Genomic DNA, 18546 nt, shown 5'->3' on the forward strand with positions numbered 1-18546 from the left:
CAGGAGGCGGAGGCTTACCTGCGGCTCCATTTCCTGAGGCGCGGAGGTTCCTGCGGGGAGAAGCAGCTCGAAGCAGCTCACCTGAAAGAGGGCCGGAGGCAGGAGGAACAGGGCGGACGCCACGGGCCGCTCGAAGCTCCGCCAGCACGTGCTTCCCGCGGGACCGGGGGCGACCCGGGGGCGCGGCCTGGCCGCTGTCGGAGTCAAGAACAACTGGGGACTCGCCTGGACGATCCCCGCCGCGGACAAAACCAGGGAGGCTCAAGTACAGAGCTTCATTTAGCTCCTTTTGCAAGACGAAGTCCTCGGGCGCTTACACCGCAGAAGCCCAACTTGCGCGGGTCCCCCAGACGGGCGACAGGACCGGCCCGCAATTCCCAGTCTCTTCAGAAAACCCTACCGTTGTAACTCAGCACTGGGAGTCGTAAGCAGCCGCTGCCTCCTCCCCGTAGACGCGGCTTTACAGAGACCTACCTCGAGCCTCGGACAGGCTTGCTCCGAGCGCCCCTGGTCCGCCCACGCTGCGTCCGCTGGGGGCGCCCCGAATTCCTGCTAATGAGCGCTCGCGGCGTCGCTGGTTCTCCGGCGGCGGTTTCCGAGCTTCGGACAGAACGTGGGGTTCGGTGTTCGCAGGGCAGCGGTGCGCTGAGCGGAGGGGCAGGGTCTCATGCGGCCGTCGTTCGGTTGTCCTCTTCCAGCGGCTCTGGAAGGTCCCTCCCAGGGCGATGAACCGGCGACGTGGGAGCCCGCGTGCTGGCACGGACCAGGAAAGCGCTGGGGGCTGCAGACTTGGCCCCTTTTGTACTTGCGGCTTTACCCCACCCTGGCTGCACAGGAGAAGCGTTTCAGGTGGGGGCGAGTTAAACTCGAGAGCACGGCAGCACGTCCCATGAGGTCACTGTGGCTGCGTATCTCCTTTGGCTTTACAGGAGCTTCAGGTGTGCACTAGGATTCCAGTGCTACACGTCGGCCCGCGCGCATCATGGTCCGTGGACTTTCCATCCCTGTCACCTGTTTCACCCACCCCGCTCCCCACCTCCTCGTGGTGACCCTCCGTGTGTTCTCTGTAGGCAAAAAAGGCTGCTTCTTGGTTTGTCTCTTACTTTGTTCCCTTGTTTTGCTTCTTAAATTCCACATATGAGTGAAATCATATGGTATTTGTCTTTCTCTGATAGCTGATTTCACCTCACATTCTACTCTTTCCATCCGTGTTGTTGCAAATGGCAAGATTTCATTTTTCATTGCTGAATAATATTCCAGTGTATATACATATATATGTATATATATCACAGCTTCTTTATCCATTTGTCTATTGATGGACACTTGGGCTGCTTCCCTAATTTGGCTATTATAAATAATTCTAGGGGCTTCTGGGTGGCTCTGTTCAGGTCGGTTCAGGCCATGATCACAGCGTTTTTGGAGTCAAGCCCAGCATCATCGGGCTCCCTGCTCAGTGGGGAATCTGCTTCTCCCTGCTTGTGTTCCCTCTCTTGCTATCTCTCTCTGTCAAATAAATAAAATCTTTAAAAAAAATTCTGCAACAAACATAGGGGTTTATATATCTTCTCAAGTTAGTGTTTTCATTTTCTTTGGGTAAATACCAAGTAGTTGAATTGCTGGATAATTCTATCTTTATTTTTTTGAGGAACCTCCATACTGTTTTCCACAGTGGCTGCACCAGTTTGCATTCCCACCAACAGTGCACACGGGTTCCTTCTCCACATCCTACCAACATTCATTGTTTCTTGTGTTGTTGATTTTAGCCATTCTGACAGGTGTGAGGTGATACCTTATTGTGGTTTTGATTTGCATTTCCCTGATGATGAGTGATGTTGAGCATCTTTTTGAATATTTCTTAATAAGCTCTCCAAGTAATTTTATTTATTTTAAATTTATTTTTCTTCAAGCAATTTTAATATGACGCTAGAGTCAAGAACCAAAGGGATGGCATACAGTTCTCTCAGAGGCTGTAGGAACAACTAGGATGGGGGAACTTAATAGAATGCTTGCCCACAGCTGGATGGGAGAACCATTATGGGGGGCACCGGTTGTTCCTGATTTTTCCATGCTTCTTTTCTGAATACCTTAGCCTATAGTAGTGGTTTCTAACATGTGATCATCAGACCAGCAGCATCAGGATCACCTGGGAACGTGTTCAAAATGCAATACTTAGGCCCCATCACAGAAATACCCAATCAGTAAATCTGAGGGTGGTGACTGCTTTAACAAGCTTTCTGGGTGCTTCTGACTACTCACTGAAACTAGAGAAATACTGATATAAGGTGGTTGTATAATCCCGCTAAGTTAAGCAGATTTTTTTTTTAATTTATTTTTTATTCTCAGCATAGCAGTATTCATTGTTTTTGTACCACACCCAGTGATCCATGCAATCTGTGCCCTCTATAACACCCACCACCTGGTTCCCCCAACCTCCCACCCCCTGCCCCTTCAAAACCGTCAGATTGATTTTCAGAGTCCATAGTCTCTCATGGTTCACCTCCCCTTCCAATTTCCCTCAACTCCCTTCTCCTCACCATCTCCCCATGTCCTCCATGTTATTTGTTATGCTCCACAAATAAGTGAAACCATATGATAATTGACTCTCTCCACTTGACTTATTTCACTCAGCATAATCTCTTCCAGTCCTGTCCATGTTGCTACAAAAGTTGGGTATGCATCCTTTCTCATGGAGGCATAATACTCCATAGTGTATATGGACCACATCTTCTTTATCCATTCGTCTGTTGAAGGGCATCTTGGTTCTTTCCACAGTTTGGCAACCATGGCCATTGCTGCTATAAACATTGGGACAGAAAACAACATGTGTTGGAGAGGATGTGGAGAAATCTTACACTGTTGGTGGGAATGCAAGTTGGTACAGCCTCTTTGGAGAACAGTGTGGAGATTCCTCAAGAAATTAAAAATAGAACTTCTCTGTGACCCTGCAATTCACTACTGGGTATTTACCCAAAGATGCAGATATAGTGAAAAGAAGGGACATCTGTACCCCAATGTTTATTTCTTCAGTTCTTGACCAGAGCCTTAAACTGAGGACTAGCATGGGCTAGCAGGTGAATGGCAGTGGGACTTAAGGCAGGAGAAAAACAGTGGGGGTGGAGAGGTAGGTAAGAATCAGCTGATCTACCTCCTGTCCCTCTCACATGGAAACTTTCTTTCCTCTTTGAGAAGCTATGCATCCAGTATGGATTTTTTTAAGATTTTATTTATTTATTTGACAGAGAGAGAGAGAGAGAGATCACAAGTAGGCAGAGAGGCAGGCAGAGAGAGAGGAGGAAGCAGGCCCCCACTGAGCAGAGAGCCTGATGCGGGGCTCAATCCCAGGACCCTGAGGTCGTGACCCAAGCCGAAGGCAGGCAGAGGCTTAACCCACTGAGCCGCCCAGACACCCCTCCGGTATGTTTTGATGTCCCACTTTTGTTGACATCTCCAACCAGATCTGGGTGCATGAGGAAACACTGAGGAATGAGCCAGTAGAAATAGATGATGTGGTAATTGTTAAAGGGAAGGAGGGAGCGAGGCGGCAGACAGGCAGACGCTGGACCAGAAGTTAGAAGACTAATTTTAGTTGAATAGGCAGTTCAATTTTGTCAATCCTAGGAGAGTTCCTCAGTTGATAATGATGCTAGTTATAGCAGTAAACATGGATGAAAACAAGCATTTTGTGAAGGCAGCTCTGGGACAAACAGCAAGTTTTGCTGATGATAGCCAGAGATCCCTTGTCATAGTTAGTAAATTAAAAGCATTCCCCTGGGTTCCATATACTCATGATCATGAATCCATCCCCTACAAATGCGGACAAATCCAGTCCCACGATGCCCTGTACTCTGTGTTTGTGGCTACTCATGTATGATATTATTTTCCAGGTGATAGACAAGCTTAATGCAATTTTGTTACTAAGGTTGCTTCTAACTTTTTAATTTTTGGTTCATGGGAGAGCGACATGATTCCGATAACTTTTTTCTTCACTGCTTTTCTTTCACTTCAAGCCTGGGTTTGAATATAGGCTCCTTTACTTATTAGCTGTGTTAATTAACCTCACAGGATTTTGAGTTTCTCAGCCCTAATATACTATCAGCAGAAGGTACCTGGGTGACTCAGTCTGTTAAGTGTCCAATTCTTGGTTTCTGCTCTGGTCATGATCTTGGGATCTTGAAATCGAGTCCTGCATTGGGCTCCATGCTCAGTATAGAGTCTGCTTGAGATTATCTCCCTCTCTCTCTCTAAAATAAATAAATATATCCTTAAAAAAAATACTATCAGCAGATTTTATATGGTGCCATATTTGTGTTATACCCAACACAAGGCATGGTACATATTCAATTAGTGCTCAATTAATAGAAGCTGTTTTCTGTATATTATTTTAAAATTTATCACTGCAGCCTGGTAAAAACAATCACCTGGTCCACCTATGTCAAGCAAAAGTTGTAGCTAGCCATCTGACTCACCGTAGAGTATGTCTTCCCCATTCAGGCTCTCCTGGGAACAGAAAAGCATGTGGGTGTAGCCAGGTGGACTGGGTTTATGCCACCAACAACTGCTCATAAATGCAGACCACCCTCATGCTTCTCCTGGCCCCCAAGTGATTCTGAGTTTTGCTAATTTTTGTGTCAATTTTGCTGTCAATTTTTTGTGTCAATGTTTTTGTGACTTAAACGAACCAATGTAATACTAGTCCAAAGCAAGTTCAACAGCAAATCCCAAACTGGAGTAGCTTATATCCACAGTGAGATAGCACAAACCCTACATCAGTCACCCTTCTATGAGTTAAAATGAAAAACCCATACCCTCATCCTAGCTGCACAAGAAGGAGAGGTAGGGTTGTCAACACTTCGCACTGTGTCTGGATTAATCCTACTATTGGGATGTAACATGCCATAAGAAAAGAAAAGAAGTTAAACAGTTATCTGAAATAGACCTACCACTGAGGATGAGATCTGAGGGGTATGCTGAGGTCAGTAGTGCTAGTTGGCCTCATCCTGCTGATTGGAATTCTGTTGATAACAGCCCTAACCAAGTGTTGTTATGAAAATTGAACGCAACTGGTCTCAGCCTTTATTAGAGTATCAGATCCAAGTGGCAGAGCAGTAGCATCGTGGTGGTTCCCCATTGTCATGCAAGAAATTACAACAAATTCACTTGCTTTATACAACGCACATATATTACCTTAGAATTCTGGAGGTCAGAAATCTGACATGGGTCTTACTTGGCTAAAGCCAAGTTGTTGACAGAGCTGCATTGTTTTCTATACGTTCTGGGGGGAACTTATTTAATCAGAGTGTTGGCAGAAGTTAGTTCCTTGAGGTTGAGGGATGGATGTCCCTGTTTCCTTGTTGGTTGTCACTGAAAAGACTTTCAGGTTTTAGACACTGACTGCAATCTTCAGCCTGCTATCCTGTGTATTGTTGGCTTATAGCCCCCTTCCTCCATCTTTAAAGATGGCAAGAGTAGGTCAAGTCCCTCATGTTCTACATCTCTCTGATGAACTCTATTGCCTTACTTTTTCACATTTAAGGACCCTGGTGATTACATTGGCTCCCTGGAGATATTCCAGGATATTCTCCCTATTCAATATCAGCTAATTAGCAGTCTTAATTCCACCTGCACATTTCCTTTGCCATATAAAACAACACATTCCAAAATTCTGGGGCTTGAGTGTGGGTATCTTTGGGGCCATTATTCTATCATCAGCATACAGTCATAAAAATATAAACCTGGCCAAGAATATGTACAACCAAGGGGTCAGTTATTGAAAGAGGCAATTGACTATGACCCTGAACGTCCCCGCACATTATTGATGAATGCACCTCTGAAGAAGCTAGTCACATAGGTAACTAAGTTGGTGAAGGTGACCACAGCATGACTCCTTTACTGCTTTCAGTCTCTAGGAAAGGGCAGCTGGCTCAGCCCTCATGCAGCCGAGGGCATGTGGAGCCACGTCTGGTCCATACGTCACTCAGTGGAACAGAAATATGGGGAAGCATGCCAGACGAAGATGGGGGCAGAGATTGGGGGTTATGTGGCCACAAGTCAAAGAACAGCAGTCACCAGAAGCTGGATGAGGTGGGCAAGGATTCTCCCCAGGAGCCCTTTGGAGGGAGAGAGCCACTGTTGGTAACTTCATTTTGATTTTCTAGCCTATAGAACTGTGAGAGAAAAAACTTCTGATGTTTAAGGAACAGGTTTGCGATGATTTGTTGTTGAAGTTCTAGTTGTTACCTTTGGAATCTTGTTATTGCTGGCTCCATGAAATTGACGTTCTTCTTCATAAGGAATACTTACTTACATATTGTATATTGTCCTCTCTCTCTCTTTTTTTTTTTTTTAAAGAATTTATTTATTTATTTGACAGAGAGAGATCACAAGTAGGCAGAGAGGCAGGCAGAGAGAGAGAGGAAGCAGGCTCCCCGCTGAGCAGAGAGCCCGATGTGGGACTCGATCCCAGGACCCTGGGATCATGACCTGAGCCGAAGGCAGTGGCTTAACCCACTGAGCCACCCAGGCGCCCCTATTGTCCTCTCTCTTACTCACTAAATGCAATATCCATGAAAACAAGTCTCATTTGTTTCTGTCCATGGTACTTACAAGAGGAACTAGTGGCTTTTTTTATGTTTAATAGTGTGGTTCTTCAGGATATAGCATCCTTCAGATTCTTGTCAAAATTCAACTAAAATTTTGAAATACCCATAGCATCTTGGTAATCAAGACCTGTTATAAAACAAGAATGCAAGCATATATACAAACTTCACCATGGCGAACACTGGACTTATTCTCTCACACATCCTGGAACCATAGATCTGAATAAACGACACTTAGCTCAACACTGTTTTTATTGGATAAACTGTATAATGATCTCACCTCACATCCACAAATGCTAAGACAATCATAACGAGGGCTTAAATAGGAAAGTCTCCTTGGGCACTAAATTTGCAGCAGAGTACTACTTCATACTGTGTGTCTCCAGAAGCATAAAAGAATTTTGAGGGGAACACAGTTCCATATGTTGACTCTCCATAAATCCCAGGATACTTGCTACTATAATAAGGGGAATACTTGTTCTAGACACCACAGTTCTCCTTCTGAATTTCCAAATTTTTAATAATTAATTACTAAAATACACCTGGTGGTGTTTATGAGGAAGCCAATGTTTTTCAGCATAGTATGGGTAAAAACAGATGACAAAGCTATATTTATTTCTCTCAGGTATTGCCATAAGAGGAGCCAGCACTTCTGCTAATAAGACCATGACCAATATTAGAAACTCTCAATCCATCTTCTACCAGTGTGTATCCCTTCCAAATAGTCGTGACTGTGTATGTGTGTGTATACACACATACTGAATAATCTAATTTTCATTAGCACTTTATATTAAGTGTTGATAACTAGTAGTTGGGGGAATTATTTAAAATTATAAGTAATAAAATTACTTATAAGTAATAAAAATATATCATGGAATATAACTCTTCAAATAGGAGGCAAATCTACAAAATCTATTAAGGATATAGCTTTCTCCAACATGGATGTGAAAAAAACATCTATCCGTTTTCCGTATGTGCTATTCACTTCATCTGTGTGTCTACATGTATTCATGCCATTCCCCTTTTATGTTTATATGTAATAGATACTTGCTAGCTAAAGCTAGATACCACTTGCCTATTCTAATAATGATTAACAAAATTAGAGATCGACTCCCTGTTTTTTTCTTGAGACAAGAGTTTATTTTTTAATTTAAACTATATTTTCCTTTAAAAATTGTCTTTCAAAAAGAATATATTTGCTATTATTGTTGCAAATGTTTTATTAGAAAATACATTTATACTTATTGGAATTTATTGGAAACTCAATGCAAATTTTCTTTAATGGAGAGGAGAATTCATGGACACAAGTAACTTAAAATCCCAGGGGTATCTTTTTTTTATTATTAAGTTTTTATTTTAATTCCATATAGTTAACATATAGTGTTATATTTGTTTCAAGTATATAATATAGTGATTAACAATTCCAGACAACTCTGGGTGCTCATTGTAACTCCACTCCTTAATCCCCATCACATATTTCACCCATCCCCATCCCCCTCTGGTAACCATCAATTTGTTCTCTATAGGCAAGAGTCTGTATATATATATATATATATATATATATATATATATATATATATACACACACACACACACACACACACACACATACATGCACACACACACACGCACACCATATATATATATGTCTATATACATATATACATGTGTGTCTGTATATATATGTGTGTGTATGTACACACTGTGTGTGTGTCTGAAATATTCATACACACATCTTCTTTATCCATTCATCAATTGATGTACCTTTGAGTTCTTTCCATAATTTGGCTATTGTAAATAATGAAAGCCACAACGAGACATCACCTCGTATCTGTCAGAATGGCTAAAATCAAAACCACAAGAAATAAGTGTTGGTTAGGATGTGGAGAAAAGGAACACTCGTGCACTGTTGGTGGGAATGCAAACTGAGGCAGCCTCTGTGGAAAACAGTACAGAAGTACCACAAAAGGTTAAAAATAGAACTACCGTATAATCCAGTAATCTCACTACTGGGTGTTTATTCAAAAAATATAAACACACTAATTCAAAGGGATACATGCGCCCCTATGTTTATAGCAGCATTATTTACTGCTCCCAGGGGCATCTTAACCCAGGCTATGGCTTAAGCCAGAGAGGCTCATTATGTCTCCTGGTCAGGCCCTCTCCATGCCTCAACTCTTTTTCTCATGCAGCTCCTAGTGAAAGTCTGATGCTTTTGTCACCCTAAATCTTTATTTCCTTAGGTTTAATTTTAGCAGCAAGAAAATGCATCTGTTTAAGAAATCTAAGCTTCATTACATTTCATTGTCTCTGATGTGGTTACCTGCCCATACTAGCATGTGTGTCCAGAAAACTTAAATGTTTTCATTAGATAAACATGAATCGCCTACCCAACCTGAAGGTAGAGGTGGTATTAACCTTAACCAAAGGATGTGGCCTGAAATTTGGGGGTGGAGATAATCCTAGAGAAAAAACAATGCATGTTAAGTAGAAGCCAGGTGAATACACGTTAGGGTTCCCCAAATGACATCCACCCACTAATGAGACAGAATGGATGTTGAATCTCCAACACATTTACTTTCATGTTTTGCCTTTATAAAATATTTAAGTGTGTATTTTATATCATCTGATCTCAGATTTGAGATCACCAGATCATTATCCTAATTGATTATCTTTATCCTCTTGGAGTTATCAATATTTGTCCTACCACATTGTTATACTTTTCTTATGTATATGTAGCTCTGCATGTCTGTGTATGTAATGGGGGGATGTTTTATATATATTATATATATATATAATATATATATATATAAAATAGCTATAGATGTAATATATATTATGTATCTATATATATATAAATTCTATAGTATGCATATGGCAAATAAAATGGTGGGACATATTCTACATAAGTATCGTACTCTCCATATTCTACTTGAAGATGAGATTTATTTTCAGGTTGTATCCCAATAAAAATAACTCTATTTCTATGGTGAGGTGAACACTGATGATAGCGTACAATGTTTGGAATAAAAAGACATAAAGGTAGAGAACAAATTGTAGCCATTCTTAGATAATACTTTTAAGTAATCAACAAAATTTTGCTGCAGATGCTAACAGAAAACTTCCAAAATAACAATTTGGTACAGGCTTAATCATTAAAGAAACTAAGCTACATCATTAGTGTACACCAAGGATAATCTGAATTGATGGATGAAGTCCATAAAACAACACAGAAAGGTACTTTAATTTCAGTGCAAAAATTTGGTCAGAGACGAACAACAGGATCTAAGGATAAAGCAACTAGTACAGGTCATGACATGACAATTCTTTTAGCTACACAAACTAAGTATAGCCCCAGATCCCGTGAAGGGAGTACTTAAGAGTCAATTTAGGAGATCCCATGACTTCTTTTTTTGTGCCTTCCCCACCCTTTCCACAGCATGTGGACTTTTGCTACCATTCTTCCTCCCTTCGCTCACCAGCAGTCTTCAGATCAGTCCTTGGAGCTCCATCACCAAGCAAGGGACCTGTGAGACAATAGAGACAGATTTTAGAGCCTCAGAATCTCAGCTTTCTCCCAAGTTTCCAAAGCCATTCTTCTCCTCTACCCCACATACTTAGAAGAATCTCAGAAAACTAGTAGATTTCATTTGTTTCCCTCCAATTTTACCCAAAGCAAATAAGCCCCTGCACTTATTCACTGGGTATGGAATGTTCTTATACCAGGTCCCTCCAGGTAATGAACTCGTTTCTCCTTTCTGATCTCATTCTGATCGGTCATTTCCCAGGAAGAAGCAATATAACCTAAATCTACTGATTTTCAGCATTTAACTCAGTCACCATTATAGACTTCTTCGTTGATGATTTGATTTGACTGTAGGTTTCATGAGGACAGCTGTTACGTTGTGTGTCTTGCCACCCTTACATTCACTATCCACAACACTGTGTGTGTGCCTGAAATATAGATTGGCTATTTCAACATCTATGCCAGAGTTCTTCTAGTTCTCCCTCTTGGATTCTAAACACCTACATTTTCTTGAATCTCTTATAGCTAGAGTTCCAGATAAGCTCTAGATGCTGGAAAATAAATATGCTCAAGCAAGGTCTGAATTTGGGCTGATCTCAGTAGGGAAGAGTGGTAACAGGAAATTATAGAGCAGCCAAGTCCAGTCATTAGGTGCCTTCCCATCTTGTAGCTAAGGTAGAGTAACCTTGGGGACAGGGATGAAAGAAAAGATGTCATGGAACTCTGTCTCTTCCTGATACCTTTTCTAAGGAACCCATTCTCTAGTTAGGCCTATTCTGTGGTGGTGAACCAGGGGTCATTCATGTATGTCCAACATGGAGCTTATCCCCAAGTCCCAAATCATCAGATTCCTTGTATTATTTACATTTCTGTTATTTATCTGTTTTTGGATACCTACAGCCAAATTCTGATTTCAGCAAATATTTGTTGAATTAATCAATAACAAAAGAAAGAGTAGATGTCACTTGATTTTAAATGATTTCTTTTACAAATAATAGATGAGATACCTTATCTTTTATAAAATTATGTGTTAATATTCTTCTTCTCTTCTTTGAAAAGTATATATCACAAACACATGTGAAATAATTAATGGGATAAATAGCAGCATTTGAAAATTAATATTGCCTCATCACAGAAAAACTGAAAACCTTTATACCTAGTTTTGAAAAAAAATGCTGATCCTTCCTTTACAATCATTTAAAATAAAAACAAATGAATTTTATCTTAAAATGGATTACATGGTAATAAGCAAAAAGTGGATAGACAAATCTAATAAACAGAATGAACAAGGCATTCCTCATATGGTACAAGTTAAGCCAATAAGCAGTGACTCATTCAAATATAAAGACCAGAAAACATTAAAACTCAGATAATTATCTGGAGAAAAGGACATATTTGGGTTTTAAAATTTCGTAAATCCAAATTTTCTTTTTTGCTATTTGTATACAGAGCCAAAGGACATAGTTCTAATTATGAAATGCTCATTAATACGGTTAAAAAACATTCCAGCTATGTCCGCCCAAATCGAGCCAAATAAACAGTTTCTTTGGGAGAAATTGAATTAATTCTATCTGGCTTAAGGTAGGATAATTAATTTTAACTGGCTTAAGGTAAAATTATTCTTGTAATACAGACTCAGCCAGCTAATTATTTCTCCATATGCTACTGTTCCCCCACACCTGCTTCACCTTGGCACAGCAGACCTCTCACATTTCCCGGCTCTTTCCCCATGTTGTCAAGGACATGCCACCAAAACAGCCACCAATTTACCTCCAGCACAGAGAACCAGATTTTCAGGCATTAGTGCAGTAGATTGGAAAATAAATTTCATTTGGGATGTTTATGTAAATTAACTATGAAGTATATAAAACATCCTTGAAAGTAATTTGAAATTGTCACTAATGAAAGATATTTACCATATTCACTAAAGACTCTCTCACACACACACACACACACACACACACAGACTCTTTGATAATGCCAAATCAGAAATAACCTAGTCATTTACAGTTATGAAGGGCATTGTAATACACTTTGAAAACACTTGTGTGTTGAACTTATGGTTTTCCAAGTTCTAGTGGACATAAAAGTCCTCTAGATACTTTTCGGGGAGGCGGTAAGGATTGTGGCTAAACCTATCAACATCTTATTTTAATTTTTTAAAATGTTTTCAAGTTCTAGTTAGTTAACATACACTGTAATATTAGTTTTAGGTGTACCGTACAGTGACTCCACACTTCCTTCTACCAGCCCGAGCTCATCCCAAGTGCCCTCCCTACCCGCCATCCCGCTTCACCCGCCCCTCCCCCACCTCCTCTCGGAGACCATCAGTTGGTTCTCCGTAGTTACGAACCTGTTTCTTAATTTGCCTCTCTCTTTTCTCTATCTTTTCTTTCCCCTTTCTCATTTGTTTTGTTTCTTAAATTCCACATATGAGTGAAATCATATGGTATTTATCTTTCTGTGGCTGATTTATTACACTTAGCGTCATACTTTCTAGCTCCTTCCATATCATTGCAAATGGTAAGATTTCATTCTTTTTATGGCTGAGTAATATTTCATTTTGTATATATATGACATTTTCCTTAACCATTCATCACTGAATGGACATCTAACTACTTTTAAAATAAAATACTTACAATACACACACACACACACACACACACACACACACACATTCCTACTTCCCAAGTTACATGCCTATTAATTTAGAATTTTTGTTTTCAGAAACACCCTATTTGGTACCGCAGGACCATAATCCAAATTCAGGAAACATTGCTCCAGGAGATAAGAACATCTAATTCATTTTAAAATTCCTTCTACCATGTGAATTATGCTGAATAGACACAGAATAACACGATTTCAGAATGCTAGAAAAGGAGCTGAATTTGAAATATGAATGTGATTTGTAATTCTTCTTCTTCTTTTTTTTTTTTTAACAAGTCACATGGTCTTCATTTTATTTAGTTATTTTTTTCTCAACAGAAATGAAAACACTTGCAGAAAGGAGGAGTGGCCCATCTCTTATCCCGGATAAAGCGCTACAAAAAAGGCCAAGTACCAAGTAATTGAATAGCCTTGTTTTACACATTTGGTATGTTTTCGTTGTTGTTGTTTTTTCTTTTAGTTTTTTTTTTTTTTTTTAAGTGTGTGGGTTTTTTTGTTTTTTATCAACAGCAAAATTCTCTGTTTAGTAATGGAAAGTATAAAATACAGACCTTATTAAATAACATCAGCACAGAAGTAATTATTCTTTCTTGACTCATGTTACACTAAACTAGAACTACGTTCACACACATGCACACACACACACACACATGGAACTATGTAATGGAAAATGAAATTAAAGTTGTTAAAAAGCAAAGAGATGATTGTTGTTAGTTACTGATATACTGATGTTTCTTTTTGTCTGTTTTCCTAGAATTTAGAGAGAATTAGAAAGCCTGCCAAATGCTGTAGGGATCTAAATACCATTAAATTAAGCAAAATAAAATGATAGGGGAACAGAAAGTGATGGGCAGTAGCAGAGAAATACAAAATGAAAATTCTCTCAATTATGTCAACAACCATATTAAATTTAACTGCATGAATTAAAAATAAATAAATCCAGCAAGTGGAAAGAGTACACTAAGCTGTATCGGGAGCCAACAGCTATTTTAGTGAAAATAAACTGAAATTCTAAAGAAATATTACATCGTCCTCATGAACCCAAATTAGTGATTTTATTTAAACCCAGTAGCTAAATTTTGGAAAACGTAATAGGATAATGGAATTTTGGTGCCGGCAGAATCTCAGCTATTTATTCCAGACTTTCTTCTTAAAAAATGAGAAAACTAAAGCACAGAGTATTATTTGGCAAAAATACTGAGCGCGGACCAGGGTAAGAATTTTATTCTTTCATTCTCTAACCTCTGGTTCCATTTTCTTGTTACAGATTTGCTGAATCACACATTTGGCGGTTACCACTTTCACTGAGTAGTAATGTGGATGCTCTTTGGAGTCTCTCAGAAATCCACTAATTGCATTCATGAGAGCTCTGCTGTCAGACCTACGCACCTCTCCAAACACCACCTCCAAATACCATCACCTTTGCAATATGGTTTCAACATATGAACTCTGGAGGGACATACACATCCAGCAGTTCTCAGTATTCCCAAAAGTCATCCACAGATTCAATGAAATCCCTATCCAAAGTGCTACTGCTTCTTCTTCTTCTTCTTCTTTTTTTTTTTTGCAAAAATGGAAAAGCTGGATCTTCAAATTCATATGGAATTTTAATTGGCTCCAAATATCCAAAATGATAATGAAAAAGAAGAAGGTTAGAGGAGTCATATTTCTTGATTTCAAAATTTATTGCAAAGGGGCAGTAATTGAAACAATGTGGTACTGGCATAATGATAACCATGTGGACCAATGGAATGAAACTGAACCTCCAGAAATAACCCCGTACATCTGGAAACTACTGATTTGCGACAAAGGTACCAGGACTGCTGAATTGGAGAAATATAAAAGTCTCTTCAACAAATGGTGCTGAAGCAACTGGGTAGCCATATGTAAAATAATGAAGTTAGATTCCTAACTTACACTGTATGTGTATAAATTAACTCAAAAGAGGTCAATGACTTAAATATAACAGGTTAAACATTAAAGCCTTAGAAGAAAACATAGGAGTTAAATCTTCACGACCTTGGATTTAGCAGAAATGAAACTTTAAAAGAATAATCAACAACAACAAAAATAGATATGCTGGATTTTATCAAAATTAAAAACTGTATACATCGGAAGACATTCCCAAGAAAGTGAAAAGACAACTGAATGGTAGAAAATGCTGGGAAATCAAATATCTGATAAGACTTAATATTCAGAATACATAAAGAACTCTTACAACTCAGCAACAGAAAGGCAAACAACTTCATTTTTTTTTTTTTTTTAAAGGGGTAGGGGCACGTGGGTGGCTCAGTGGGTTAAGCCTCTGCCTTTGGCTCAGGTCATGATCTCAGGGTCCTGGGATCGAGTCCCACATCGGGCTCTCTGCTCAGCCGGTGAGCCCGCTTCCTCTTCTCTCTAGCCTGCTTCTTTGCCTATTTGTGATCTCTCTCTCTCTCTCTCTCTGTCAAATAAATATATAAAATCTTTTAAAAAGGGTGGGGAGAGGAATGCCTGTGTGGCTCAGTCATTAAGCCGCTGCCTTCGCTGAGGTCATGATCCCAGGACCCTGGGATGGAGCCCCGCATCGTCGGGCTCCCTGCTCAGTGGGGAGTCTGCTTCTCCTCCCACTCCCCCTGCTTGTATTCCCTTTGGCGCTCTCTCTCTCTCTCTCTCTCTCTGTATCAAATAAGTAAATAAATAAAATCTTGTTATAAAGGGAGGTGGGGGGCAAAGAGCTTGAATAGACATTTCTCCAAAAAAGAAGGATTTTTAAAAATCATTAGTCATGAGGGAAATGCAAATCAAAACCACCATAAGGTACCACACTATAAACTCAGTAGGATGAGTATAGTTTTAAAAACACAAATCAAAAAACAAAAAAGAACAAGTGCTATGAGGAGCTAGGAACTCTTATACATTGTGATAGGAATATAACAGTTCAGCCACTGGAGGAAAAACTCATTGGCTCCTTCAAACATTAAATTATAGAACTATGATATGACCCTAAAATTTTATTCCTAGTTATGTACCTAAAATAAATGAAAGCAGGTATTCAAATTAATGCATGTACCTGTATGTTTATAATAGCACATACATTTGAAAAAGTCAAATGATGAAAATAACCTAGGTGTCCACTGGCACATAAATGAGTGAACAAATTGTTGAATAAACACAGAATTAAATACTATGAAACCAAAAGGAAAATGAAGTACTGAGGTACACACGAACCTTGAACACTCCATATGTAAGTTAAAGAAGCCAGACACAGAAAATTACAGGTTGTATGATCCTGTTCATATGAAATATCCAGAACAGGTAAATCCAGCTAGACAGAGAGCAGACTTGAGCTTGCTGGAGGTTCAGAGGAGCGAGGGTTGGGCAGCTGCTATGTGATGCTTATGGAGTTTCCCTTGGGGATGATGAAAATGCTCTGGCATCAGTTAGAGACAGTCGTTGTACAACATCTTGAATGTACTGAATGCCACTAGGTTATTCACTTTAAAATGTTTAATTTTATGTAATGTAATTTCACTTTAAGAAAAAGGAAAAGGAAAAGAAAGACAAAATAGTGAATGTCTCAGACCTATGGGTTTTTCCCTCATCTTCCAGTTTTATTTTTAATTTGAACTTTAGCTTAAGATTTAAAGAGTCAATTATCATATGGTTTCACTTATTTGTAAAGCATAACAAATAGCATGGAGGACAAGGGGAGATGGACAGGAGAAGGAGTTGAGGGAAATTGGAAGGGGAGGTGAACCATTAGAGACTATGGACTCTGAAAAACAATCTGAGGGTTTTGAAGGGGCGGGGGGGTGGGAGGTTGGGGGAACCAGGTGGTGGGTATTGGAGAAGGCACCGATTGCATGGAGCACTGGGTGTGGTGCAAAAACAATGAATACTGTTACGCTGGGGAAAAATAAAAAATTAAAAAAAAAACACATCGAAAAAAATAAAAAAGAAGTATTATAGCCATAGTGTTTTGCCATTTTAAATAAGAAACTAAATATTATTTTTTATCAGTGCTTTAAATCAAGCTAATATAAATCCACCGATAACAGTTATGTGAACTGCCAATCACTTTGTAATAATATAGTGGATTATTAGTAGTCCACTAGACATATCAAACACAAAATGACATAATTTCATATCTGAATTTCACAATTTATACTATAAAATTTCATGAAGTTCTAAATCTGCAAAATATAAGTGACCTAAGTGTTAACATTTGCATCTTGGTTTTAATTGGCTATCGGATAAAATATCATTGATCTAACATACAGGAAAGAGATTTTGAAGGATATTATAAGCCTCCAACAACCTTATAGACCTCACTGCCCTCTAACATAGAATAAAAAGGAAAATAAAAGAATTAAAGATAAATCAAAATATACAATGAAATTTAAATAATGAAAATGGAACATAAATGTACTTATTTATTTGATAGCACATTTAAAAGGTATGCTGAACACTGCAGTAGGGGTTGGGATTTACTATTCATAATTTTAATTTAATAAGCTATGACAGCATTTTGCTTATAAGAAAAAGTGAAATCCCACCCACTGATAATATATTCCTAGAAACAAGGTTTCATATATACAAAATCCTCTGTGTGCCTATTCCCCAGGGGAGAATCACAAAACAGAAAGAAAAAATAAAACTCCTATTTTAGAGTTTATTTATAAAAATCCGTTTGTTGTACGTGTGCCGCATGCCTGTGTGTATTTAAGGGTGAGTGAGGGCAGTCATATCATATTAGAGAAAATGTCACCCTAATGTGTAGTATATTGATTTATTCCAATCCAGTGGGAACTTCCAGTAGATACCTCCTTATGACATTCATAAACAGTACTTAAGAATCTATCTCTGGTAACTTCAGAAATTCTTGGGGAAAAGAACATTGTTCTGCTCAACCACACAATCCCACTGACTTTTGTTAAAATTTACATGAAATCATGGATGTGTTTCTAAGTTTTATGAAATAACTAAATTATCAATTCATAAGATACATCCAATGTAGCTTAATGTTTTGGACAAAGAAGACATTTTTCAAAGTGAATTATTTTCATTTTTATATATAAAATATATTCCACCTATGAAAGGGTTAAAAATTTCCATATATCCAAAAGTCTCTATAGTAATATACTGTTTTACTAATCACTATATTAAAAATTAAAATTTCTAATGTAGCTCAGGAAGCAAAGTTATGTACGAATAGTTAAAGAAAAACATGAAATGGCCCTATCTAATAACATCAAATTATGTTATTCTGTATTTAAATTATTATTTTATAACATTTTAAGGATATTTTTATTCTTAAATTATTGAATAATATTATGAGCAAAGAGGGTTTCAAAAGAGAAATTGTGAATGAAGAAAAGTTAACAAATCCATAGATTTGCTTGCTAAACCTCTGAATGAAAATAAAATATTTCTGAGGGTAAAGTTACTAAATAAAATAAATGTCATTCCAACTCAAGGAATAGACACCATCAGAAAAGTAAATTCATTAGGAATTGACTTTGATGGCCTTTCCACTCTTAGATTAATTCATCATTTTCCTGAGACACATCAATTACCACTCTGTCACATTAACTTTCTGAAAATGACCCAGGGTGTGACCTGAAGGAAGGGATTTAGTTGCCAGAATGATTTAAGAAAACAAGCCTCCAAAAAGCTTCATGGGAGGCATGTTGCCTGGTTTATGGGGCTTTACCCAGGAGAATACTGACCACTTTTTCCAATAACTTTTCACTTTAAGAAGTATTATTTGGCATG

General features: G+C 38.7%; 1 protein-coding gene across 12 annotated transcripts in view; it reads right to left on the reverse strand.

Annotated features, from left to right (window-relative positions):
* The window catches only part of CCDC102B (coiled-coil domain containing 102B), a 320660-nt gene that overhangs the window by 118326 nt on the left and 183788 nt on the right, over nucleotides 1–18546 (reverse strand). The window contains exon 8 of one of the 12 annotated variants that reach the window (XM_059140057.1): nucleotides 9523–10123. The exons of the other annotated variants lie outside the window; for them this stretch is intronic. Coding sequence (XP_058996040.1) covers nucleotides 10085–10123 — 39 coding nt within the window. The 3' untranslated portion in view covers nucleotides 9523–10084. Of the gene's footprint in view, nucleotides 1–9522; nucleotides 10124–18546 lie in introns of those variants that run through there. 12 annotated transcript variants of the gene reach the window in all.

Source organism: Mustela lutreola, chromosome 11 (assembly GCF_030435805.1).
Source record: "Mustela lutreola isolate mMusLut2 chromosome 11, mMusLut2.pri, whole genome shotgun sequence".
NCBI lineage: Eukaryota > Metazoa > Chordata > Mammalia > Carnivora > Mustelidae > Mustela > Mustela lutreola.